General features: G+C 37.4%; 1 protein-coding gene across 2 annotated transcripts; it reads right to left on the bottom strand.

Moving 5' to 3' along the window:
• Positions 1-253: 253 nt before the first annotated feature.
• dtx2 (deltex 2, E3 ubiquitin ligase) lies at positions 254-24829 on the bottom strand. Of its 2 annotated transcripts, XM_077206557.1 has the most exons (9): positions 23766-24829; positions 21795-22383; positions 14679-14737; positions 11947-12084; positions 9691-9758; positions 9200-9361; positions 8186-8347; positions 7829-7918; positions 254-1906 (listed from the first exon to the last, which is right to left on the bottom strand). In XM_077206557.1, the coding sequence occupies exons 1-9, from the start codon at positions 24094-24096 to the stop codon at positions 1646-1648; spliced, it is 1860 nt and encodes a 619-aa protein (XP_077062672.1). In that variant the 5' UTR covers positions 24097-24829; the 3' UTR covers positions 254-1645. The 2 variants fall into 2 exon arrangements, with proteins under 2 accessions (XP_077062672.1, XP_077062673.1); XM_077206558.1 differs by lacking the exon at positions 11947-12084 and having other exon boundaries at positions 23766-24826.
• Positions 24830-27456: the final 2627 nt, after the last annotated feature.

The raw sequence follows: 27456 nt of genomic DNA, 5'->3' as shown, positions 1-27456 counted from the left end.
ATGCAAAGCTGAATTTTCAGCATCATTACTCTTCAGTCTTGAGTCACACGATCCTTTAGAAATCATTACATGCTGATTTTATCAAGAAACCTTTCTTAATATTATGAATGCTGTAAAACAGTTGTGCTGCTTTATATTTTTGTAGAAAGCATTAAACATTTATTTCTTTGATTCTTTGATGAATAAAAAGTTTGAAAGAGCGACTTTTATTTAAAATAGAAATCTTTTTTAACAAGTAACAGAAACCAAAAAGTGTTGTTATATGGAGTAATGTTTATTGCTGATTAGAAGTTGAATATATATTTATATATACACTTGAATACATTGTAAAACCAAAAATCCCATACTGTGGAGTAAGAGGTGATGAATGCATGTCTCCAGACTCGCAGTGGTAATGAACTGTAACTTAATCAAACACTGCTGATTGTCTCTGTGGCCCTATCTAATACTGCAACCCAATAATAATGCTGTGGGATTGCCTTTCTACACCTATTTTCAGGATCTGGACTATAATTAAATAAGCAATGACATTTTTAAAAAAGCATTACATAGTGTTGCTGAGCTTTTAAAAGTCTTGCATTTTTAAATAGCTAAAATGTATATTCTAAAGAATAAAAATGGTTCATTGCAATAAAAACCTATAGATGCTTAATTCCACCACTGAATAAAAAAAAAAGGTAATCAGTAGTTTTGACTTTTTAGTCTCACAATTCTGACTTTTTTTCCTCGCAATTGCTAGTTTTGCTAGCATTTGACGTTTTTCCCTCGGAATTCCATGATATAAACTCGCAATTCTGAGAAATAGTCAGAATTGTGAGAGAGAAACTCGCAATTGCAAGAAAAAAAAAAAAGTCAGATTTGCAGAAATTCTAACTATATAACTCGCAATTCTGACTTTATAACATGCATTTGTGAGGGGTTTTTTTTGGTTTTTTTAAGTCTAAATTATCTTTTACATTTTTTTTATTCCGTGGCGGAAACAAGCTTCCATAGAAACATTATTATGTGGAATCAAGACAAAAATTAAATCCCTTATGACTGTGTAAAAAAAAAAAAAAAAAAATAGCAGCAAGTGACCGCCGTATATCAAATCTGTCAGGTTAAAAACCTTATGAACTAAATTCATAGCTGCAAATTCTGAAAAAAAGTGCCTTTAATTTCTGAAGCAGTACATTTTACAGTACTAGTAAAGACATGTGATTTGCATTGATGTGCAAATTTGTGTTTTCATATGTTGATGCTTTTAAAATAATATTGTATCGATTTCCAGCAAAAGTATGAGGATCATTGCCGCAGGTGCTCTACTGTAATGTAGAGCATCATGAAGGACATCACAGCCCTATGATGAATCATATTTTGAGATGAATGAGGCGTCAGAGGGCGAGTCTCCTCTTGGCTCGAGATTCGGGCGTCAATCTAAGGCGGAGCCATTCGTGCAGAGCCATCTATAGCTGCCTTACAATATGGTGAAAGTACAGATGACCGCAAAGCCAGTGACCCCATGTGTGCGTTAATATTCTAGACTCAGCCAGATGAAGGAAGTTGCCGCCAACCCTTGCACATTCGCATTCATCCAAACATCATAACTCTAGTTTTCCCTTTTCGTCAAGTTTTATTAGATCTACAGCAGATGGAATGGTCCGTTTCACATGCCTGAACCATGAGCCCCTTGGCTCGGAGCGTCTCGTTTCAGACAGTCCTCCGTCACACCCTGTGAAGCCAGTTCTGAGAGCACATTGTCCAGGTAGTTGGGGTCGGGGTAGCCGTGGCCGGAGACGTTGGACATCATCTCCGTCTTGTGGTGGATCTCGTTCCAAATGACGGTGTCAGGCTCCCCTGTGGTGCTGGAAGTGCCCACGGTGAAGATGAGGCGTCGTGTCCACGCCACCTTCAGCAGCTCCAGCACCTGAAAAGCACATAATCAAGACCCTCAGGTTTACAGTAAACACAGTTGGTGGTTTTCTCACAGAGAAATGCAAACCAGAATATTGCACAAAGATCAACATAAAACAAATGCTGAGCAAGACCTGTGTCCAGATTCAATATATCGGGCAGAAATCTTCTATCTCCATATTTAGTCATTTGAATCATTGATATTGATCACCAATTATGTCTGTCTGTAGGTTTTGCAAATATTTAAAAGGGTGGTTGATTATGATTTCACTTTTCTAACTTTAGTTAGATTGTAATGTTGCTGTTTGAGCATAGACAACATCTGCAAAGTTACAACGCTCAAAGTTAAAAGCAAAGGAAGATATTTTCTTTTAAAGAAATTGCTTTTTAAGGACTACAACAAACGGCTGGTAGGGACTACACGACATTCCTCCCGGATTAGTGACATCACCAACCCTAAAATTGACATAAACCCAACACAACAGAGATTTATTTTACATTTTGTGAAAAGGGCATTATAACCAATGAAAAGTATTAAAAAGAGCTTGTGACTAATATATATAGGTTGTGACTTGTGACTGATATATAGGCTAATGTTTAATGTATTTGAGGAGCAAAGTGTCTTAGTATAACATTTTTCATTAATTCATAGCCAGTATTGTCTTAAATAACACGTGCGAAGCATTTATAACATAAGATTTTGGCCAAATGACAGAAAAAACTGAGCGCCCACATAGCTACAATAAATGTTATAACCTGTAAGTTAATGAAAACGTAACATGATGCACTTACTGCCTCAGAAGCGGTTGTTCTAATGATAGACAAAACAAGTACCTGTATGCAGGGCCTGAAATTAACACCTGACCACGCGCCAAATGCGGGTGAATTTTGCAATTGGCGGGTGAAACTGTCAATCTACCTGCCACACTGGCGGGTAGCCAATGAGAATTGAGTGATTCAGTAGTATTTTTTTTTTTTTTGCGTCTGTCCGATAACATCAGCAATTTTCATTCAAGCAGCTGATTTCTGTGAATGCATGTAAAACTAAATGTATATTGCATTACAGGGTGAAGTCAGTATATACATTAACGACGATTTGAGACAAATAAATGTACATTTAATGTAAAACTATGTAAACGGCGCTCTGTGGCGCGGAAGGATTTTGAACAAGGTCCTGAGCCGTTGCTGGGCGCCGCGGACAGACGCCGAATGGCGCCGCTGGTGTGTGTACACTGATAGAAAATAATGTGTTCGAATTTTAAAGACGTGGTTCTGCGCGACGCGAAGTCGCGTGCGCATCCGGTGTGCGACCCCCTTAAGAGTTATTATTACTGATAATGATTTCGTTAATAACTTGACAGCACTTAAATGTCTATTCTTAAACTTAAAGAAAATGGTTTGTGTGATTTCTATTTTTCACCTTTATGAGGGAAAAAAATCCATTTAAAAATCCACCTGCCACAGTAACTCTTTACCAGCCATTTTTTAGTGGCTGGTGGCTGGTGGTCAAAAAAGTTAACTTCAGGCCCTGCCTGTATGTCTAACATTTGCAGGTCAAAAACTCCATTTAGCATGATTTTGTTATAAAGTTAATAATATAATGACGCATGCAAGTGTCTGATCGTATATATAAAGCCACATTATGAACTTTGACAACACTGTGTTTAATTACTTTTTGAAAAATAGTGTTTTTTCCATTTCCTGAAAAGTAGAGGTTTTGGAGATACGAGTTTCCGCACAACAGCGACAATATACCGCATTTTGTTACTTCACTGCAGTATGTAGTGATTTATTTCAATCTTATCCTGTTAAAACTCACACTCAATTGTGCGACGTAACACAATTTATAATTAACTTTGTAAAATGTTACAAAAACAAGAAATTATGTTCTGTGTGCAATGGTAATTGACAATCGTGAGATGCCGGAGCATAAACACTCTTTTAAAGGTTCAGGCGTGGATGAAGTTAGGACGCTCTGACATAAGCAGAAAATGTCAAAGTCAAATGTTGTGTAAAAGTTTCTGAAGGAACTGCAACAACAGGGCTGAACAACAAAGATGGGCCACTTTCCATATTGGCCCAGCGCTGTATAGTAGATTTTCACGTTTATTTCGCATTTTTAGACCCAGCAAACGTTTACATTTTGTGTTTCCAAACACATAAGACTTCGGTTCATCCAGAGCCGGCGCCAGCCGAGCACTGATGAGGGGGCGTCTGAAATACCGAGAGGGGGCGTTCACATTAACGCACGTCACCACTTTTTGCCAGGGTCGATCTTCTCCCCACCACTTTTTAAAACATCTTCGCGGCACGGATGTACCAATACAAATTAATAAAACATCTCCAGTTAACTAGCAGAGGATTAATTTTGTTCGTTTGTCAAATTAGAGTTGTTCTAGCGCTGAAATGTGTTGCTTTTTAAATCAAGTGATGAAAGTGCTCGTTGCCGCTGCGATCAGTGAAGCGGATACAGTGTTGTCTTGTGGCTCGCGCAGTTTTCACACTGACGCGCGTTTCAATCTATCGCTGTTGCGGGAGACTCTATTCGTTACAATGAAATCACAAAATAAAATGCACACAAACGTGTCCCTGCTTGATATAGACTGTTATAGACGATTGATAAGACGTTTTGATGAGAGAGAGAGAAAAAAACTTTTTGCTAAAAAGGCTTAGCCTTCCCCTGGCCACGGACTTGAGACTAGCAATATACAATTCGAGTGAAATTTTCTCCCTCAAAAGCAGCCTGACTGCTTCTACTAGTTGCTTTTATAAAGAAATGCTCAGGGCCGGCGCCACGTTGCTGGTCTAGGATCAGTTTCCTCCACTCCATAACCAAATGATAAGCGCGACTGGGCTGGCTCAGCTGTGGTCTGTGGAAAACGACGTAAACTGCATGCGTGCGCACGCGCAGAGATAATTCATGCGCGTGATAATTCATTTTATGCAGGATTTATGCATTTTTTTCGATAAACAATTTTTAAATAAATGAAAGCAATATAATTTATAAATTGCAATGTTTTTATTAAATTGTTGTCACTTTAAATACTCATTCATTTGCACGTTGTGTCCGAGCCCGGCCCGGCCCGACAAATTAACTGTAATTATGAGCCCGAGCCTGTTTAGGGATAAAAATTGCTAGCTATGAAATTAGCCTTGGCAAGACAAAGACATCAGCTATTTTGTTTAAAAAATCAGCAACATTTCCTCTAAATTTACTGACGTTCTCAACTACTTTCTAAGTTACTTTCCCCCGCCCGCAACATTAATGTTTTATCCCGCTCTGCCCACAAATAGACTTTTTGTCTGTACCTCCAAAATACAAATACTACTTGTCGCCATCATACACATCAGACATCAGCATAAATGTTCCTGATAAATTTGTTACTAAAGCATTAACTTTAAAGATTGTTAAAGCACACATATAGTTGTTCTTGTTGCTTTTCTGCAACAGAAGAATAAAAATGTATTACTTTTTATATGTTTTATTCATAAATATTTCTAGTTTGAGGGAGTCCCGTGATTCGCGAATCGTTTTATTCTCCCGCAACCCGCACACACAGAGTGAGTGCATTACCGCCCGCGCCCGCACTCGGCCATCAAATCTAGTCCGCGCCGCACTCTATTGCGTTGAGTGCACGTCTCTAGATCAAAGGCCCGGCCCGGCCCGAGGATAGTGACGGGAAATATCGTCGGTTCGGGTCAAGTTCGGGCTCGGGCAGAGAATCTAGCAGCTAAGCTCTAATTGAGAGTGACATAACCACAAAACTAAACAACGAGGGCATCATCAACGCATGATGCCATGTCTAAACGCAGGATTTTGCTGCATTAGGTAAGGCCATGTTTATTTATATTGGCTGCCAGGCATACAGTGCTTGTTTTTTTTTGCTCAAATTAACAGTTTGTAAACGTATAGTTGCGCTAATAACAAGTGAGTTAACGGGAGCGTTTACTGGGACGCTTAAGTTGTTGCTAGGCGACGTTGGTTAAAACTACATGGTTAGGAAATCTATTTAAATGCAGGGGAAGCGCACATCTTAGCCTTACCCTGGAGTTGGTTCACCCTCCGCCTATGCCGACTCTCCCGATTGCCCCCGATATGCATTATTCAACCTTGAAATTATGGAATTTCCGTTCTACAGTCCGTAGCCGTCGTGTGATCTTTCCCGTATGAGAAATTTAACGTAATGCTAGGGTGAGCGAGCACGCAAAATCAAACGACCAATCAAAATTTGACTTTGTCTAACAGACTGTCCTTAATTAAAATATTATTAATTCAGCTTAATATTCACAAAAACAAGAAATTGTGAAAATGTAATTGGCAAATGTGATTTTTAAATAGCATATTTTATCAATGCAATCCCGTTTACATTCATGCTGATCTGAGGGGGCGGGAGAGTCCCGTTGAGGGGGCGTCGCCCCCTCACGCCCCCCCGTGGCGCCGGCCCTGGGTTCATCTTTAAATATTCTCTCATCACTTGTATTTATTCACAGGAAGTCTAGATAATCAACATGTTGAAGCTTTAAAAAGTACATAAACTGCTCCATTCATATGTGTTACTTTTATGTTGTCTTTTTGAAGCTTGAACATGTTGATTACCTAGACTTCCATTGGAGATACAAAAAGAACATTAAAAATATCTTTATTTTGTGCCAAAGATGTACAGAGATGTTATGGGTCTGGAATGACATGAGTGTGAGTGAATGACGGATTTTTCATTTCACTTTAATGTGTGCTTTTCCATTTTCCAATTTTATTTTTTTTCTCTCTGCTCTTCACGAAATAACTTTTGTATCTTTAATAAGAATCCATTTATATTTAAACCACACAGAAAAGTGCAGTGTTTTATTTTAGTATTTCTTACGTGTTAAATAAACCTACTGTACCAGAAAGCTTAATATGTATCTTTGTTCTATTTTATTTGTCCTATTGTTTGTATTATTTTGCTGCTTTAATATAGTGGTCGACCGATATATCGCCAAGACCGATATATCAGCCGATATTTGCCATTTTTAAAATAAACTGCTACATTATGTTACTTTTTTGGGGAAAAATTTGTTTACATTTTGTCAAAATTTATGACCAAATATCTTTATAAAAAACCTATATAAATCTTATTTCACTAAAATTATAGTTATTTTATTTTAGTTATTAAAGTAGTGGTCGACCGATATTGTTTTTTTGGTTGCCGATGTCGATATCTTAGAGAGCAGAGTGGCCGATATTTAAATAGGCTATAGTTATTAAATATAGCGATATAGGCTTCCTGCAACACTACACTATTTACAGTGACTGCACCTTTAGTTTTTCAAACTATTAGCCTTTTTTTTTGAGACAATGATGTTTTCATAGCATTGTGGTGCAGGTGTTTGAATGGTAGCAGGGAAAGCCAATGTTTGTCAAGTCAAGTCAAATTTATTTATATTGCGCTTTTTACAATACAGATTGTTTCAAAGCAGCTTTACAGAGATAACAGGAAAATAATGCAACAAAGTTTGTTTCCAGAGGAAATTAGCGTCACAGTCCAGCTTAAGTAAGTCCTTTGACGTTTCATTTTTGTTGCAAAAAAGTTATTAATTTATTTCAATTATCTATATATAGCCGCTCTGGAGAAAACCGTGATGTCATCGTCCAGCTCAGTTCAGTTCTCATATAATGGTGTCAATGCAGGCAGATCAATAATATTCTTGAAAATTAAATTAAGTGTTAAATTTAATGTCCCCAACTAAGCAAGCAAAGAGCCAATGCAACAAAGGCGAAAAAAGGCGACAGTGGCAAGGAACCGAAACTCCATGTTGTGTAACACAGGAACAGTTGATTCAGCAACTGAACGGTAATTTAACAGGTTTAATGTGTGAAAGTGGCTAGTGATTCCATATTGTGATAAATGAGAATGGAATGAATCCTTATTTGAACTGGGTCAATTCACTCTATTACCTTTCTGCCTTTGTCATTGTCAGGAAGGAAACAGAAGCGAGGGAATCCTCTGCACGTATACGGCTGTCCTGGGTTTGGGTGCTCAGGGCCCTGCAGACAAAAAGTGCATTAGGATAATGAGTGCTTCCTGTAGGCCAAGGCAAGGACAAAACCATCATCACACAAAGGAATGAGTCAGTTATGCCTCCAATAAATGCAGATGGACGCCGACGTCAGTCTCGTGGATGAAAACATTTGGCTGGTTCTTAAGGACCTCTAGCACTTATTATAAAAGTTGAAAGCACTTTTCTTATTGTTGAATCATGGTGCAAATAAATATAAAACAGTACAGCACTACATTGGTTTGCCAAAACAGACCTGTATCCCGGGCGGGATGTTGTAAATGATTTGTATTGTGCCGCAGTCTGGGTGTCCAGGCAAAGACTGAGGAATACTATAGATATCCATGTTGCCCTTTGGTTGGGTGCCGGTCTTCTCTCCGTAAATTGTCTTACATGAGGGGCACTGCAGGCTCCCGTCCTATGGTGTGACAACGTGAGAGAAAATGGGTGCAACAATCTCTTTAAAAGAAATAGTTCATGTGTAAATAAGTATTTTGAGCTAATAAAATCAAAATCAAGTCTTGTAATTGCATGCACCTATTTTGTCATTTTAGAGTAATTCCAGGAATGCATGACGTACACTACCACTGAACATTTTGGGGTCAGTATTTATTTTTTGAAGAAATATATTTTTATTCAGGGTGCATTGATCATAAGTGGCAGTAAAGACATTTATAAATGTTACTTCTTTCAAATTAATGCTGTTCTTTTGAGCTTTTTATTTATCAAAGAATTATGAATTTTTATTTATCATGTTTTCCGTTAAAATATTAAGCAGCAAAACTGTTTTCAACGTTGATAATAATAAGAAATCAGCATATCAGAATGATTTCTGAAGGATCATTCAACACTGAAGACTGATGATCCTGAAAAACTAAGCTTTGCCATCACAGGAATAAATTACATTTTAAAATATATTAACATAAAAAACAGTAACTTACAATTGTAATAATATTTCACAACGTAGCTGTTTTTACTGTATTTATGATCAAACAAATGCAGCCTTGGTGAGAAAAAGGGACATCTTTATAAAAAAAAGCACTTGGCAACACCAAATAGTTGAATGGAAGTGAAGATTAGAATACTGTTAAACGAATACTTCACCCAAAAAAAAAGAAAAATCTGAAAATAATTTATTTCAAACCCACGTTTTTTGGGGGTATTAACAGTATTGTATTTTCTGTCATCCATTCTTGGAATTACCCTAAAATAGATATTAAAATAGTTGTATACAATTGACAGTTAATGTTGTTGGTAAGATATTGCACACCTTGGTTCCATTATTGTACATGGCCAGCATGCAGGGCATGTGGAAGGTGTGACCACATTTTGTGAATTTGCCCACAGTGTTGGGCTGAAGAGACTGAGAGCACTCAGCTGGGACCTCATAACCAGACGGGCAGGCCAGGCGCTCCATACAGATAATACAGTCCTGAAAGCACACAGCCAGATGTCACACATCTCATAGGGCAGGCCGTTAAACATATGGGTGAACGTCATCAAAATATGTCCAGGTCATGTTATATTTTGCATACAGAAATTGAAGTCTATTTCGGACCATTATGTTTTTTTTGCATGGTTACATAAAGGTGCTTAATTTTCAGGAAAATATGTAAAAATGTTACTAAAATAGTCTTCACTATCTTTAACTAAAATATAGTTTTTAGTAAATGTAAAACTAAAATATAATATTCTTTTAACTCTGGGGTGAGAATAGACCTAAAATTTTTTACAGATTTATGCCAGTAGAGAAAAATATACCTCATCTGGAACCACAGGCACTTCCTCCATGTATTTCTTGATGACTTCCTCTGGTTTCTGAGCCGGAGCTAAGGACATACACAAGACACATTTTAACCTATGTGACGACATGAAGATTATATTTTCTTAAAGAGTCCATGAAAGCTTACTCAGAGTTTTATGGCTTGTAATCCATGTCTGTCTGTTTTAATCTATTGTTAATTATTTATGTACTACATACTGGTACATTTTTGGCCAATCTAATGCTTGCTATAATGAGACTGTCCTGAAGTCAGCATACGCGCATATATATATATATATATATATATATATATATATATATATATATATATATATATATATATATATATATATATATATATATATATATATATATATATATATATCACAATTATAAACATTTTCTCTATTTGTAAATTTCTGTAGACACGGAATTATTTTTTTTTTTTTTAAATTACATCATTAATTCAGCTAACCTGGCAGAAGTAGAGTGCTATGTTTGTTATGGTTTCTAAATGAACAAATACATTATGGAAATAGTTTTTCTAAGAAGCAGTTAGAGATGCTATGGCATCAGTATCCTTGTGTATTTCCAAGCAACCACAACCAAATACCTAATGCAATAACACTTGCTCTTGACTTCACTTCAGTCAAAGTTTGTTTTAAGGAGTGCATTGTTATGCATTTTCACACTGATATGCAGATACATAAGCTCATACACATTTAACTATTAATTAGCTTAATTAACTATTAAGAAACACATTTTTGGTGATAGGGTAGGCCGGTTTTGCTTTGCATGTGAAGACCGTGACCATTTAATATGCACATCAGTTCGTTTTGATGTTACATCAAGCCACTTTTCACAATTTACTAATGTAAAAAGAAGTGTGCAGCATATGTGCCTAAATACGGAGTCTCTAAGGGGACATGTTGATGGACAAAAAATGAGTTCTATACGTCAATGCTTTTGAATTCACTCACAAAAGTTCCCTGAGAAACTTTACATTCTGTCAGAAAAGTTCTGCGTTCCCCTGAGAAACTTTGCATTCTCTCTTAAAGGCATTGAAATATAGTTTTTCCTCCCACCTCATATATCCATCACCAATTTTGCCAGTTTTGCGAGCGAATGCAAAACGTTTGAAAGAAAGCAAAAGCTTTGAAATATAATTTTTCTCCAATCACCATGTCCCATTTGGGGCTCCATACCTAAAACCCCTTATTACGGTAAAATCTCGCAGCCTGAGGTTTACAATTGATCAAATAAAAAAGTACAGATCTTAGCAAAATAAATTTGCTAAATTGTTATTTTCGAATATTCTTATATTTTAAGTGTAATCCACAGTCTCAAACAGCGTATTGCTCTTATGAAAATACTTTTGTTACATTTTATAATTAAATGTAATAATAAACCTAATGATAAACAACGCTAAGTGATATACTTTATTAGTCTAGAAACATAGTATATAGAATTCAAATAATGTGAATGTGCATCACCCATCTAACAAAGGCTTTGAAAGTTGCTCATCCAATCAGAATTTAGAGTCAGATCTGTCTGTTTAATATGGCTTCTTTTAATAAATCAATGTTTGATACTTACTCAGCATTTAACATACCATATAAAAGCACACACTGTTCAGATTACAGACCTTGGTGTTAGTTTTTAGAGTTTTCAGACAACACTTAAATAGTCAGCTCAATACGGAAAACGTGTTTAGGATGTTTTAGTAAGCTCATATTAAAGCAGTAAACTAACATTGCTTGTGAGTGTCAGCCTGAACCTAATATCATCTTCTGTATTAAAAAACGTTAAAATGAAAAGCATTAACCACAACACAGGTTATTTAGGGTTAGAGAAAAAAAAAAAAAAGACCAGGGAACAACTGTTATTGGATAAAGCCCCCAGCAGGCATCTGTCTGCAGTGTCCCACAGGTGAGCAGGCAGGTGTCAAGCTGAATACAATCAATAGTACATTATGTGATCGAGAGGATGGAAGCAAGACAGCATGACCATGACAGCATACACATGAAATGGGTGAAAACATGACGGCAGAAGCAAACGTTAAACAGCAAAACATAAACATCTCGCAATGGCTGGACGGAGCATGTCGGAATGAAGCTACAGTACTAAGCCCCTGGGGAAAATATCATTTGAAAGGAGAATGGTGAGGAAAAGAGCAATTAAACAAAAAGGACAGCAGCAGTTTGCAGGCCAGTGGAGGGCAGGTTAGGTCGGGCTGGTTGGCGGTGCTTAACTACCTGTCCTGGACTGTCTCTTTGCCCTCTTAACGGAGCTGGGCTGGCCTTTGGTGGGCCTGCTGGAGCCACGCTGGCAGAAGGGGGCGGTCATGAAGCGAACTCCCAGTCCTGCGGCTGACATCAAAATGGAAGCCATGCCTGGAACGGCCGGAGGCCATGTGGAGACATGCAGGAGGAAGGGAGGAGGAGGAGGAGTGAAGGAAAGGAAGAGTAATGAGCCAAGAGTGGAGAAGCCAATCACAAGTGGGGCATGCTCTGATGAGGTCAAGAAAAGTTTAGGGTCCTACTCACTTCTGCATCTGATGCAGAGGAAATAATATCGGAGACAAAGACATCCATCTATAAACGCTGACTACAACCCTACCTGTTATTAATATTCGTCTAGGACTGAATGCAGTACACAGGATCCAATTCGCTTTGGAGACTTACTGTGATCCAATCACTCACACCACTTTCAGAGGAGACACGGGACACATTGGTCTCACAGAGTCCGACTTTGAACTATTTGTATAACGTCTGGTCCATTTTGACAGGAAGAACCTATCTGATTGACATCTGATGACCAAACACAAATCGTGTTGCTTTTAAGCAACGTTTAAGGGCAGGACCATTTGAAATCCATTACAACATAATAATAGAACAGCATGACAAAAAAAGCTGCAAGCAAGCAATGCTTCGGATACATAAAAAAAATTACATTAAAGCTTTAAACACACCAAGACATATGACCAAAACTGAGCATACTGTAAGCATTATGCTTTTAAGTTAAACATTTAGGCCTGGTTCCACAGAAAAGGTTTAGACCAAGCCAAGATTAGGCTTAGGACATTTAAATAGCTTTTATAAACATGACTGGAGAGCATCTCGAGACAAAACAATGACACTGACTTAGTCTGGGACTGGGCTTAAGCCTTATCTGTGAAACCAGGCGTTTAAGCTTTAAAAGTCCCCTAGAAGTCAATAATGTAAAACTCGAGTAAAACTCATCTTCGATGATCACTATTTTTTTTCCCTGTGAAAATAATTGCTTCATGCCTTAAAAAAGCTTGAATGTAACACAACACCCTTACTTCATTTGAATATGCAAATTAGCCCCCACCTCCACTCACTCACAACAGATCGGACTACCTCCACTCGGTCAACTATAGTAAACGCTGCACAAGTGGAAATATTTGTTTACGTCAGCCATATAAGCATATGCTAAGCACCCTCAAATGAAAGTAAGAGCACCCTCAGTTGATAATGTAATAATATCATTTTGACAAAACAGATTTGGTAAATGCACCAGTGCGTATTTGTGTTGGCGTTCTAGATACCGTCCAATGTTTCTATTTACAATGTGTTTTTGCAGCTGTAAACAAAGTGGCCAATCAGAGGTGTTTACTCAGTCAGAATCCAATCACTGGTCAAAAATCTGGATTTTTTGTTCAGTGCCAAGTTCTGCACTCCCGCGAAACCTCTTATTAACAAAGTGTAGTGAAATGTAAAGAAGCGATTAAGTGTGCAATGTAGACAACTTTATTGATTATAATGGAAATGTGACATCACAAAATGAGATGAGTGACAGCTTCAGTCTTTGCAGGGCTATATACTGTATAATCCATTCAGAATTTGAATAAAAGTCAACATAACGGTAATTTATATGATTAGCCTTTAGCAGTGTGTTCTGTTTTATTTTTCTTCTGGATTCAGTTTTAATGGTTTAATTAAACTTTAATAAAAAAAAAGTAACTTCAGGTTGTCGTGAAGATCTTTGAGTGCATGTGCTAGTAAAGAACAGCTCTGAAGATGAAGATCATGTGTTCACGTCCTCATACAGTGAGACAAGCAATATTCAGTTCGTTAAAATGTGTGAGATTGAAACAAATTGGATTTATGCAATATTTTTTTCCAAATGTCAAGTATTCATTACTTCAATGAGCTCATTGTATCTGCAATAAATTATTACATTGTTTACATACATTTTTGCTAACTGTGACTTTGTATATGTACATTTCTGAAATACTCACACAGTTACCTCTGATAACAGATCACTCTAAATTGTAAGGGTGATATATGGACTCATGCACTTTCTGTAAAGCTGCTTTGAAATGATGTGTATTGTGAAAAGTGCTATACAAATAAACGTGAATTGAATGAATTTATTGATAATAAATATATAAACACGGTTACGGTGTATGCAGATACAGTCTTTTTTTTAGCATATAGTTGTTTTGCATTGATTACTTTATTCAAAACCCACACACAAACTCTCCTCAACTTCACTCTAGTGAAAATTATGTTAGAGATGTCACTTCGCTCAAGATCTGTCTATATGTTCCCATATAGAACAACAGATATTCAACATCCCCAGACACGCGCCATTGGCCTGAAACTTGTTGAAAGGCGAGCGCTTTTAAGACACACCAACACAAAACCCACAAGCTGGTGACTCAGTGTAGCCGCTAATGTCATAAACTGATTTGTGACAAGCAGCCGACATAAGACAAAAACATCAAGGTGGAAACGCAAGTCTGTGGCATGAATATACTTGTGACATTCACTGAAGGATGCTAAAGCTAACTTCACTGACTCACTGCTCTGGGAAATATTTGAGTGGTTCAAACTGACACTCCCAAGAAACAGTTCAGCTGCTACTGCAGCATCAAACACCTTTCTGCAATGAGGAGACCCCAGTGCATCACTGGAAGGATTTTCTCCTGTGTGGCGTGAGTGATGGGTGAGTACCGTACCTGCCAGCGCAGAGTTCACACTACTGGAGCCGTTCATGTGTAGAGGGATGGTTGGGATGCTGTGGAGACAGAAATATACACACTTTAATGCATGAGAACAAGAGCGTTTGACAATGGCCTTAACTCCCATTACAGGAGTTGTGTCATGTTCTTTTTATTATACAGAAGAGAAAGCAAATTTGATTGGTTGAGATTGTTGTAGATGACCTAGTAAAGATTAAATGAAAGCAAGATACTTTCCAAGGAAATCCCCTGACTTTCTCAAGCTGTCATGGTGTAATTCATGCTATGCCATATGATCTGACATGTCTTTTTCATAAACGCTCCCAAGTTTGGGGTCAGTAAGATTTTGAAATTAATACTTTTAATCAGCAAAGATTTATTGAATTGATCAAAAGTGACAGTAAAGACACTTTCTATAAAAAAAGGAACACAGTTTACACAAAAATATTAAGCAGCACAACTGTTTTCAACATTGCAGATAACGATAAATAATTCTCGAGCATCAGCATATTAGAATGATTTCTGAAGGATCATGTGAGACTGCAGTAATGATGCAGAAAATTCAGCTTTGCTATCACGAGAATATTACATTTTAAAGGGAAAACCTAATAGAGAAACCAAATTCCTTGATCTTTTGACATATAAATCAACCAAAAACAGAAACCAAGCTCCGAAAAGCTCCTCTGATAAAGATTAAGATGCCTCTGAGGATTACAAGATATTTTGAAGTGCCAAGTTGAGGAAAAACCATTTCCACATTCTTTGCATTGCCTTCATTGTGATCCGAAGCGTGGATGAACTTTATTTTTAACAAAGTCCCGTCAGTAAGACTGTTGGTTTGTTCGCTTCATTTTACAGCGTATTCATTTTTAAACAAAGACGCAGTTTGACGCAGGCTTTTCAGAGACTGAATAAAAGACGATGCAGTGCTGACTATAATGAATCCGACAGTAATGTCGCAACACACAAGTGTGAGTAACAATGTTTTTACCATGTGTCACTATTGCTTAGTCTTTTACAAATCGTTTGATATGTACTCACTTTACTGAAAATGACGAACAATGAATATAACAACGACAGTGCGACAAACTATGGCACATTCATTCAGAATTAGTTTACGCAAAACACTGCAAGCTATCCTTTGTCAACTATAACTGGTAACTCCAAGTACCTATGCTTTAGAAGTCTTGATTGTGGCAAATAAAGTTTATGTAATACACATAAATGTTTCACAAATGTTTCATCTATGTAATGGGATAAAGACCTTGCTGTAGTGTCTTTGTTTCAACACTAACTTAATATAATAAAATACTACCCAACATAATATAATAAAACACAATACTACTAGGGATGCACCGAAATGAAAAATCTTGGCCGAAGCCGAATAATAATGAAACGCTTGGCCGAATACCGAACGCGGTGTATCAAATTTTTTCCATTTATTTTGCCAATTTTTTCACCATTGCATTTAATTAAATAGTAAAAATATGCTTTTTTACTATTTTGTCTTGCTTTTCAGAGAAATCAAATCAAATCAAATCAAATCCTTTTATTGTCACACAACCATATACACAAGTGCAACAGTGGGTGAAATTCTTAGGTGCAGTTCCGAGCAACATAGCAGTATGACACGATGTGACGAAAACAATTACAGCAAACATCAGATTTACATAGATTACACATCTAATGTGCGCACAATTACTCACAGTACCATATACACTAACAGAACAATAAATAATATACAATGTACAATATACAACAAAGAAAGAAATCTAATTGCAAAAAACTATTTAACACTGAATTTTTTTTTAAGATTCCATCAGATATTATTTAAACAAAGCACAATATAACTTAAAATAAATAAATTAGTAAAATAAAAAATATATTTTTATTTGGCCATCTATGAAGCCCCCCTTCTTGAATAGCCTATGTTAGGCCTATAACTGACTGCTGAAAAAATTTAACTAAAAAAGTGAAAAGTGCAAAAAAAAGTGGATGAACCCACAACAAATGAATAACTGTCCTAGACATAAGCCTTCTTTTGCGGTTTACATACACTTTATCGTGAACATTGAAAGGTTTGACAGGGTTTCAAAATAGCGCGCGCTCTCCATGGCGATTAGCAGATAAGGAGTTGATTACATAAACAGAGAATATTTGTTTTCGTTTTGAATTAGATCATTTAAAAGTATACAATTAAATGATTATAAAGATATATTGCCTTTGCCTGTGTGAGAAGTATTGGCTGAGTTTTGTTTAAGTTTAGAGACGTGCTACAGAAAAAAAGTTAACGGAGAGGCAGAGAGCACACCCTGTTTATATTCTTTATTTTACAAAAGCACAGTTCTGTTTCGATTGTAAGTGGACACAAGTAGACATTTAACAGTTTATTTTTTCATATTTCTTAAGTCTGCATTTAAGTGACCATAAATGACGGGGTACTATTTAAGTCTATTTTGCTGCTATGTGAAAAAAATCCAGCAGAACGCGGCGGCGTGTTTGTCAACTACAGAGGTTTAAAAGACGTTTTAGTGCTGCAAGTAAGGGTATAACGTCTGCCACAGATGCATCAGATGAGCTTCTCTTTTGTTATCTGCTCAAAGGGGGTATGTTGGCTGCATTTATAATGCGCGCGCCTCTCGCTCTACGCTGGTTACTATTTGATCGCGTCATCAAAAATGTCATTGTTCGGTCAAATTTATTCGCCCGAACACCGCAAGTGATTTTTTTTGCTATTTTCGGCCGAATAATTTCGGTTGCCGAACATTCGGCGCATCCCTAAATACTACCTCACAAATACCTAAGATATAAATGAAAATGATCAGTTACCATGCTGTTGCAGACTGGAGTATCCTTGGTATTTATTTAAGGCGTAGGGTTGTTGTGTGATTCGGGATCAGACTTTGGCTCAAACATGTAGGCTATGGCGAACATCGCACAGTTTCAAAACAATTCCAAATGTGTAGGCTAATAATAAAAAAATGCAGTTCATGACCACGTCAAAATATATTAATTTAATATGTAATACAAAATATATTAAAACATATTTTGAGACTTATATTGAGTCATAAGAGACTTTCAAAACAAGCATAAAAAAATTACAGATCCCAAACTTTTGGGGCCGTGTAGATGCACATAATAATCTACACTACCCCAAAAGAAGATGGCAAAAGAATAATGAGTGCACAAAAATTAATCCAATCAAAAACCAGTTTCACTGGTTGATATGACAGTACTCTGCATAGATTCAGCATCGTACAATGCTTTCAGCAACAGTTTTTGGTTAACCAATAACCAATTTGTTATGAAAAGTGTTCGGCAAACTGGGTCATGGATATACAGTATAGAGTAAATCCCTCCTATTTTTTGCATTTGACACAGATGTTTCTGCTACTTACATAACTGCCTTTACAGCTTTATCTCAGTAGTGGCGCTACACTTCGCATCAATTACAGCTCAGAGTACACTCCCACAGTCATCTGAGAACCGCATGACACAGTCGGGTGTGATGAGGCCATATGCCAGAAAATACTCAGCTCTTCACTATGTAAATCTAACCAGCATAAACTGTGCATGACAAATTAAGCACCAAAATTTAAGAATTTATTCAAATCCCTAACCTTAAGCATTGAGCAAATCTGAGCTTTTGTAAACAACACTAATACATATCATAAGCTTCGTCCAGATTGTTGATTTGTTTATTAATTGGGTTACACTTTTCAGCGAGTGATTTTGGTTTCGATTTCACACTTTTCATTTCATAGCAATCATATCTACAGGAGGTGTATTTTGTCCATATGAGAATCAAACTAAGGTCAGATATGGATGCTAGTGTAAGTTGACTGTGTGGGAATAAGGAGAGAGAAAAACATGTCTAAATTTCCTGGTTCCCCTTTCAACTTAGTTTACCAGAAGAGAACAATAACTCAAATCTGGGTCTTCCCCTTTCAGTCAGCACAGTAAGTGCAGACTTGCTCTCCTCCATGTGTCCTAAAGCAGACCTCTACTCTTGTAGATCCACACAGAGGGGAGGATATGACACCATTACACAGAGGAAAAGACAATTATAGTAGGGGGACAAAAGGGAGGATGATCCTTACTGCTCTTGAACTAAAATTAGTCCAAACCGAGACAGGAAATTATCATGCTACCGTAAGCTATGTTTCCATCCACCTTGTTGTATGCGTATTTTGGAATATTGCACCAAAAAAAACAATCTGGATGGAAACGCCAAAATGTGCATAAATTCTAAAAATGCGCATAAGTTTATGCGCTCAATTGAGTCAGATAAACTTTTTATCTGATAAGAAAACATGCGCATAAACCACGATGGAAACACCTCTACCGAATAAATTCCTCGATGCGCATCAAAAAAGACATGGCTTTGGATGGGATGGCATGACTGCACAGCATCTGAAATGCTGTCTGAAATTATACTAAACCACTCAAAGTGGTTTAGTATAATTACCTTCCAGAACAGTCGAACACGACTGAGTTCCCAAACAGCAGGCTTCGCCTCCGAAAGCAAGGGTCAATGCAGACTAAACACAATGAAGTTATAAGGCGCAAGTGTGCAAAATTATTATATACAGTGGCTCCTCCTACTGCAGCAACTTCCGTTTTTCTTGGTGACGATTTTGTTCTCTTCGGCTCACTAGACGGAAACGGTGGTTTATTCGTAATTTTTTTATGCAATATTCCAATTTTGCGCATGTTAAATTTGCAACTTTGAATGGAAACATAGCTTACAGTGGTTTTCCCGTTAATCCCACATTTTAAGAAGAAAAACCATGCTCGAAGTGTGAAGCTCATATTTTTTAAATGCATTTACATTGCATGAATACAATTCTTACCTAAAAATATTAATAATTTGTTATTCTATTTATTATTCCATAAAAATATGATATTAATTTAGCTGCAAAATTGTAGTTTTACTGTGGGTCTACTAGCTATGTTGCTGTACTTTTAAAAACTTTGCATATTTTAACGTCTATTACTTTCATTGTAAGTTCCTGAACGCAAAGACAATTTTGGTTGCACTTTATTTTTACAGTATACATGAACTGTCCTGAACTATTACTGAGTAATATAAAGGTACTACATGGACTTAGGGGGATAGTTCACCCAAAAATGAAAATGATGTCATCGTTTAAGGTGTGGTCACATTTACAAAACAACGCCGGCGAAATCCAGTGATTCCAACAGAAATACGATCTGGATTCTGGAGTTTTGTGTGAGGACCAACGATTTCCCCACGCAGATGTTCACTCATTTTCAAGTTGGTCACACAAACTCATTGTGCTGACCAACAGAAAGCTGCTTGGTTTGAAAGTGACTTCTGTGTGAGCTGTGCTTCACACTTCACTACACTATTGACAATGGCTTTTTTTTACATGTGAATTTAACTCTTTTTTTCTTCTTCAGAACACAAAGGATATTTTTTTTAGAATGTTGGTAACCAAACAGTTTTGGATTCCATCGTCTTTCACTATTTACATTTACATTTACATTTATTCATTTAGCTGACGCTTTTATCCAAAGCGACTTACAATTGCTATATTTCAGAGGTCGCACGCCTCTGGAGCAACTAGGGGTTAAGTGTCTTACTCAGGGACACACTGGTGTCTCACAATGGATTCGAACCCTGGTCTCTCACACCAAAGGCATGTGTCTTATCCACTGCGCCATCACCACTATATAAACAATCAGACATTTCTCAAAATATCTTCTTATGAAAGTCACAGGTTCGGAATGACACGAAGGTAAGAATTGATGACATGACAATTTTCAATTTAGGCCAAATTATCCCTTTAACCCTCTGGGGACTAAGCTCTTTTTGGTCCGTTTTCTCTATTTTTACATTTTGGCTTATAAACTACCGTATTTTCCGCACTATAAGGCGCACTTTAAAAGCCTTTAATTTTCTCAAACAACGGCAGTGCGCCTTATAATCCGGAGCGTCTTATATATGGATTAATTGGTTAATTGGATCAATTGGTTAATAACGCTCCGCGTTATTAAATTCGCCCGCGAACTCGCGCTCTTGTCTAAAAATAATGCTATAATTGTTTGTGTGTATATATATATATATATATTATAATTGTTCTGTCTCTCTCTCATATCTCTGTGCGCTCTCGCTCCGTAAAGCCTTGTTTATACTCGACGCGTCCGTTTGCTTTCTGTAATCTCTGCCACTCAACGCTGTTTGCGTAATAGTATATAGTACCACCCCTTGCAAGGCTACAGAGTCCTCCGATTTGCTAGAATACGTCATGGTAACCTTCCTCTGATTGGGTAAGAAAAATATCCCTCCATCGGCAATTTTTGCATTGGTTGTTGCTCGTGAATCTGCCAAACAACATCGATTTCATTGGACTTTGACGAAGTGGTATTGCGCAACAAGGAAGTGTGTATACAAGCCGGGTAAGTTTGTTATCACTGTTTTCAGCGGAATCTGAGGAAGACGGCAAAAAAGACTCTCTATCATTAATAGTTTTTAAGATAATTACACATTTGTAAAAGTATGTCATTTTGGGCGGTACCACCCAATCCGTCCCCTGAGGGTTAACATGGGTAAAGGTTAAGTTTGGTTCTGGGTTAGTACCTAGTTATAACACAATAATTACATACTACCTCATACAGAGAAAAAAGTATAAAATAAAATGCTTTTTTGTAACTAATAACCAAGCCAAAATTATTTTCTGCAGTAATCAAAATTATGCCACAAATAGATTCACAGAATGACTGAGCTTACGACTACAAAGACCACATGAGAACGGACACAATGGCAGGAAGGAGAAGACCCTAGTAGATGATGAAATACAACCTTTTGACCTTCGTTGCCATTTGAAATATGCAGGTCAAACATCTTGTTTCCTTATGACCAAAAGCCATTGAGTATTTTTTAAACTGCTCTTTGTAGGAGAACTCCCATGCTTGTATGCAAAGTCCTTGAAAATATGGCTTAAATGAGTCTCTCTTTCCCTTAGGGGGAAAAAAAAGAACGATGGTGGTACCATGATAGACTGAAGGTATCAGATGGCAATTACAAATGTATTTAAAAAATATGATAACCTGCATTTTCAACTTTTGAACTAGGCCTAGTAGTCTTACCTCAAGCCATTTGCGTGATGACCAAAAGCCTGCGGCTGTCCTGTGGGATGAGCCACCGAGGTGGGGGTGCTCCATGGGTTGTTCCATAACAGGTTTCCCATCGAGAGAGGTCTTCTGGGGTAGGGCGAGTAGGCTGAAGAGGAGCTGGTTCCAGGAAGTCTTCCATGCTGTGTCTGGAGGCTCGGCCTATTGGCTTGCCCCGCAGAGAAGGAATGCCGTGACCGGCTCAGCATGGGTCCGGCGGTGCTGCTATTGCTCACGCACTGGTGACAGGTACAGGCCGGGCCCGAGTGAATAACCGACCCAGACGTGAGAGGATACGGCATGCTGCCTTGCCGCCTGACGCGCCGCCTGAAGCTAGAAGTCTTGTTGACTTGCTCTAGAGCGGTGAGGTCCACAATGTAGTTGTAGCCCTGTGGGCTCAGGTCAGCTGTGGCCTGCCCAGCCTGGTAGCTGTGCTCCAGCAAAATGGAGGTTCGGATCTCGTACGCCGTCCACCCTCCTTCATCATTGGCCCACTCCCAGAGAACGCCACTGCCCAGGGCGGAAGACTGCGGGAACAGGGATCGGCGAACAGTGCGCATCTTTCCTACAAAGGGTTCAACAAAAAATTCACAGTAATTGGAACAAGATAATTATCATTCCAGAGAGCATTTCTCAATCATATAATGTGCTTCTCTTCTAAAACATATAAGAAAAAGCTGTTATTTCATCCAGCAAATACACTGTGCATCCTGTCGAAGTCTGTACGCTTATTTCCTGAGATTTTTGTCACCTCTTTCCTGTGCTTTTCCACAGAGACCACAGGTGTCGAAAGTCATTCAAACATCCCCCAAAACAAGCCTAATCTCCAGCTAACAGACCAAACGCCCATGTGTCATACCGCAGCGCTAAACCGCTTTACTCAGCAGGCTTAATGACCTGTTGTCAAGAATCAAGCATACATATCATACATTTATAGCAACTGAATTAGTTTCAACCAGCATTCACAGTTCACATTAAGCTTACTTCACTATGTAGATAATGAATCACTTCTTGGATAACTGCTAACACATTTACTTAATCCAAATGAGCAATAAGCATACATTCGTAACACTCCCTTAAAGTGAAGTACTTTGGCGGTACTAGATGGTAAAACTTAACATAGTTTATGGGTCATTAATAAGATGTCCAATATAATAATAATATATATATATATATATATATATATATATATATATATATATATATATATATATATATATATATATATATTTTAAATCTAGTCTAAAAGGCTAATTAGATATAAGTCCTTAAAAACTGATCAGATAATTAGATATTATTTAAATTCAAATTAGATATAAGCTCTTTTTATACACATATAGACATTTATAATGTTACATATAGACATTTATAATGTTACATTTTTTTCTATTTTAAATAAACGCTGTTCTTTTGAACTTTCTATTCAACAAATAATCCTGTAATAAAATGCATCACAGTTTCCACAAAATAAGCAGCACAACTGTTTCAACATTGATAATAAGATGAAATGAAAGTAAAAGCTGCTGAAGATTTAACTTTACGATGACAGAAATAAATGACATTTTTACATATATTCAAATAGAAAGTCATTTCTTATAATATTTCACAATTGTACTGTTTATTACATCTTTTCATTTCTTTTACAAATATCAGAACTACTTTAAATCATGAATTGTTTTGAAATTTGTCAAGAAGTTTATTTGGGAGTTTCACCGTTACTCACAACCTGAACCAAAGTTTTGGTACAAGTTCCATGTTGTTATGTATTCAATAACACAGATAGTGTTAACAAATAAGTACCATGGTACTACCATGTTTTTGAATATGTACCATATCATAGATGACTGAAGTTGTAGATACACGAATATGGTAACGATTCATATTCAATAGCTACTATTAACGTACTATGGTTAGTCTCCATGAGTAGATTAGTTTAGTCCCACTCACCGGTGTCCTGTCTGAACTGTTTGAGGTTGGGGATGTCGATGATGTAGGCAGACAGGCTGGGGTCCGCCTGAGCCAGACAGATGCTGCTGCTGCTGCTGCTGCTGCTGGGGGTCGATGCTCCTCTCTGATGCTGGAGACACTGCTCGATGAAGCTGCTCACCTGTCCAGTGTAAGGCCTCCAGAAGCCCAGATCATCCTGCCATTCCCAAACCACCGCCATCGGCTGAGCCTGTCCTGGCATCCCAGAGGAGGAGGAGGAGGATGGCGATGCGAAAGACGGTCCGTTTCTAGACCCACTCCCTCCGGCATGAAAACTGGAGCCTGTTGCCATTTTGTCAGTTAGAAAAGATCCCGACTGACCGCCGGCGACGAAATAAGCTGGAGTATAACGCAATGTGACGATTTGGCCCAGCTAACAACAACAACAACACCCTTTCAGTTGCACTTGATTTAACGTTACAGCCAGCTGGCCCGCTAACTAGTCGTATTCTGTAAGATATTGATCAATATCGCCACTACAGTGTTTTATCCAGTAGTACACGTTGATTTAACCGCAGATTTGAGCGTAAAACCACTGACGTCGCATCATCTTGTTCGGTTGCTAGAGTCGCAGCTTCAGACTAGCCGCGTCTCGCTCTTTTCTTCGCCATCCAGTGCGTTACTGTACGGCTAACAGCCTCATAAACCACTATCAGATAATAAAACAGGTACTATTTTGTAGACAGCAGACTAAAATTGTCAGGTGGCTTATAGAAGCACACTAATGGACATGTTTTTTGTTAAGTACGCAAGGGTTGTATAGTTACTTGCTCGCCTGCTGTGTGTGTTTGTGTCGCTGGCGGTGGATTCCCATAGATACACACGGTGAAGCCAGACACAGAACACCCCCCTATGGAAATCTGTTTTTACATTTCCCCTAAAATTTGACAGGTATAAAATAAATTAAAGTGGCTAGTTGTTTTAAATTACTAGCATTCCCCGGCGTTACATGAAGTTTACTTACTGTGGCCGTTATCAGATTTTATCTCTAGTTTTAGCTAGAGATTTAAGCCAGTGTCTGCATTGGCGACTTTTATTTTGAAAGTAGTTATTATAAGCCAATGTGACAAACGGCAAAATAAAAGTCCCTGTACATATTTATTATAAAGTACAAATACACGAAATTTGTAAAGTTTCCGTACCTTTTGGGGTTAGTAATGGTGTGTGACAAGGAGGAATCTTGTCCCCTGTTCTTTTTAATCTTTACATGGATGACTTATCTAAATGCTTGAATGCATGGAAGACAGCAACATGGTGTCGGCTCAGATCCGCCCCACATTTGGGCCGTGTGGAATCCAGGTGTACCAGATGTGGGCCGGATCTGGGCAGACACTAAGTTGCTGTCTGTATGGTTGCGAACATGTATATGCAGATGATCCTGTGGTTTTTAGCCCTAGTAGTGCTGTGGTCTCCAACAGCTGTTAACCATTTGTTCTGTTTATGGTCTTGAGCATTATATTTTATATAATGCTAGTAAGAGAGTGGTGGGTTGATTTGCAGAACGAAGGAGGACAGGAGTTTAAATCTTACAATTTTTTTAATTTTCTGAGAAGGATCTTGCTGTGAGTGCGAAAGTGAAATGTCTTGGTCATTTTATAACTGAGGACATGACAGATGATGAGGACATTGAACGGCAACGTCGCATGTTGTATATGCAGGCTAATATACACTTGCATAAGTCTGGTTCTTGTTCAGATAAATTTAAGACATCACTGTTAAAGCATAAATGTACACCACTTTATACTGCCCATTTGTGGACAAGTTATAAAAAAAATCTAGTTTACAGAGGATTCAAGTAGCACAATGATGCAATGAGAATTTTATTAAGGACAGGGAGTGAAATTTGTAAGTGTGGGAGTTAACACATTTAAAGCTGTGTTAAGGAATCTTATGTAGATTTATCTGCCGACCTAATGCGTCTAAAAATGTGGTAATCGTGGGCCTATCAAACATAAGGTTTAGCACTACATGTTATCAGTCTAAGTTGTGGAAACACTGGTACTTTTGTATTTTTGTAATGTATTGACGAGTATGTATATATATATATATATATATATATATATATATATATATATATATATATATATATATATATATATATATATATATATATATATATATATATATATATATATAAATTTTTGTTATGCGTTTTAAAAACTGGACCATAGTCTGTAATAAAGGTTTGATTGATTGACTGATTGTAATATACTAGTTTGTCCGAAACTGAAAATGATGCCATCATTCACTGTTAATTTTTTCTGTCCAGTTTGTTGTCAACAGATTCGTCGGGATGAATTGGGATCAGTGAGCTGATCTGCCTGGAGAACTAGACGAGTCTGATTCGTGAATCAGTTTTTGTGAATTGAATCTACTGAAAAGATTCAACTCAAATGAATCGATTTCGTGAACGTTAGGTTAGGGCGAAGATTTTCAGTCAAGATTTTCAGTAAGTAATGTTGTTTATAATAAATAATGTTTCACAATTAAATTGTTACGCTGAATAGAGAAAATTATTGGCATCAATAACAAATGGCGATTAAAAAATGACATAACTTCGATTTTGGTTGAATTATCCCTAACACTCTAATTCTGTTTATTAACTCATTCAGACCCTGCGTCCATTACAATGGACATCACATGTCAGCCCTTTTTTTTCACTTCTGGAGCATTTCACATAGTTTAAAGCCTGCAGTCCATGAGATTGGACGCTTGTCATCCAATCAAATGGCAGTAAAGCTCTGCATGTGGTAATTTAAAAAAAACACACTACATTGAAGAGAAGCATGGCAGCACTTCACTCCAAACACAGAAGTAAGCAACATTTTCTATGGTTTTATTCAAATATGTGTATATGTTTGCCAGTATTTCATAGTTTGTCTGTAAAATAGAAGGATTGAACTTATTAATTAAAGTTAAAAATCATTTGTAGAATTGCAAGTTTTAAATCAGGATTTTTTCAAATGTGTCTGTCCATTAGAATGGACAGTGGGTTCGAAAGCCTGTTACTGAAATCACATTTCCAGTAATGCTAATTGAAATGTCTTATATAAAAAGAAATCTATATCACAGTACTAATAAATTTTTTAACTATTTAATATGCAGAATATACAGTTCTTGAAGTGCTTGAACACATAGCTGATGGAAATATATCAGATGTTGACTGTATGTGGAGTGATGAGGAAGATGGAGATGGAAATGTAGATGATGCTAGATCTCCAAAAATTGGTAAGTGTAGAATGAAAATTAGGGATAGTTAGTTAGTTAAGACTTTTCACACAATTAGATGACCCTAAATGTATTGAATATTGTTTTATTGGATATACAGTGTCATTTATGTCCTGTAAAAATAAATTACAATATAAAATTTGTATGATGAAGTTGTTTGTAAGGGACAGTTTTTGGTAATAATTTCAGGGGAGGACAGAGATGAGCCAATACCAGTAGTAGGGGAAGAAATTGAGATTGAGGCAGAGGAAAGTCAGAATCAAGAAGACAGAGAAGATTATGAGCATGAGGGAGATGTAGAACCAGTACTTGGTGATGATCCTTTTACAAACATCACACAAAAGAGTGATATTCAGTGGCGTCGTCACCGCTTTACCCCAGTAGAAACAACCTGGGAAAGTCCCACCACTGACCCCCCTGAGCC

This window comes from Siphateles boraxobius, unplaced genomic scaffold, assembly GCF_051911475.1.
Source record: "Siphateles boraxobius isolate OS27281-9 unplaced genomic scaffold, OSU_SipBor_1 56, whole genome shotgun sequence".
NCBI classification, from domain to species: Eukaryota; Metazoa; Chordata; class Actinopteri; order Cypriniformes; family Leuciscidae; genus Siphateles; species Siphateles boraxobius.
Note: the sequence above shows the minus strand (reverse complement) of the source record. Positions and strands in the feature narration are given on the sequence as shown.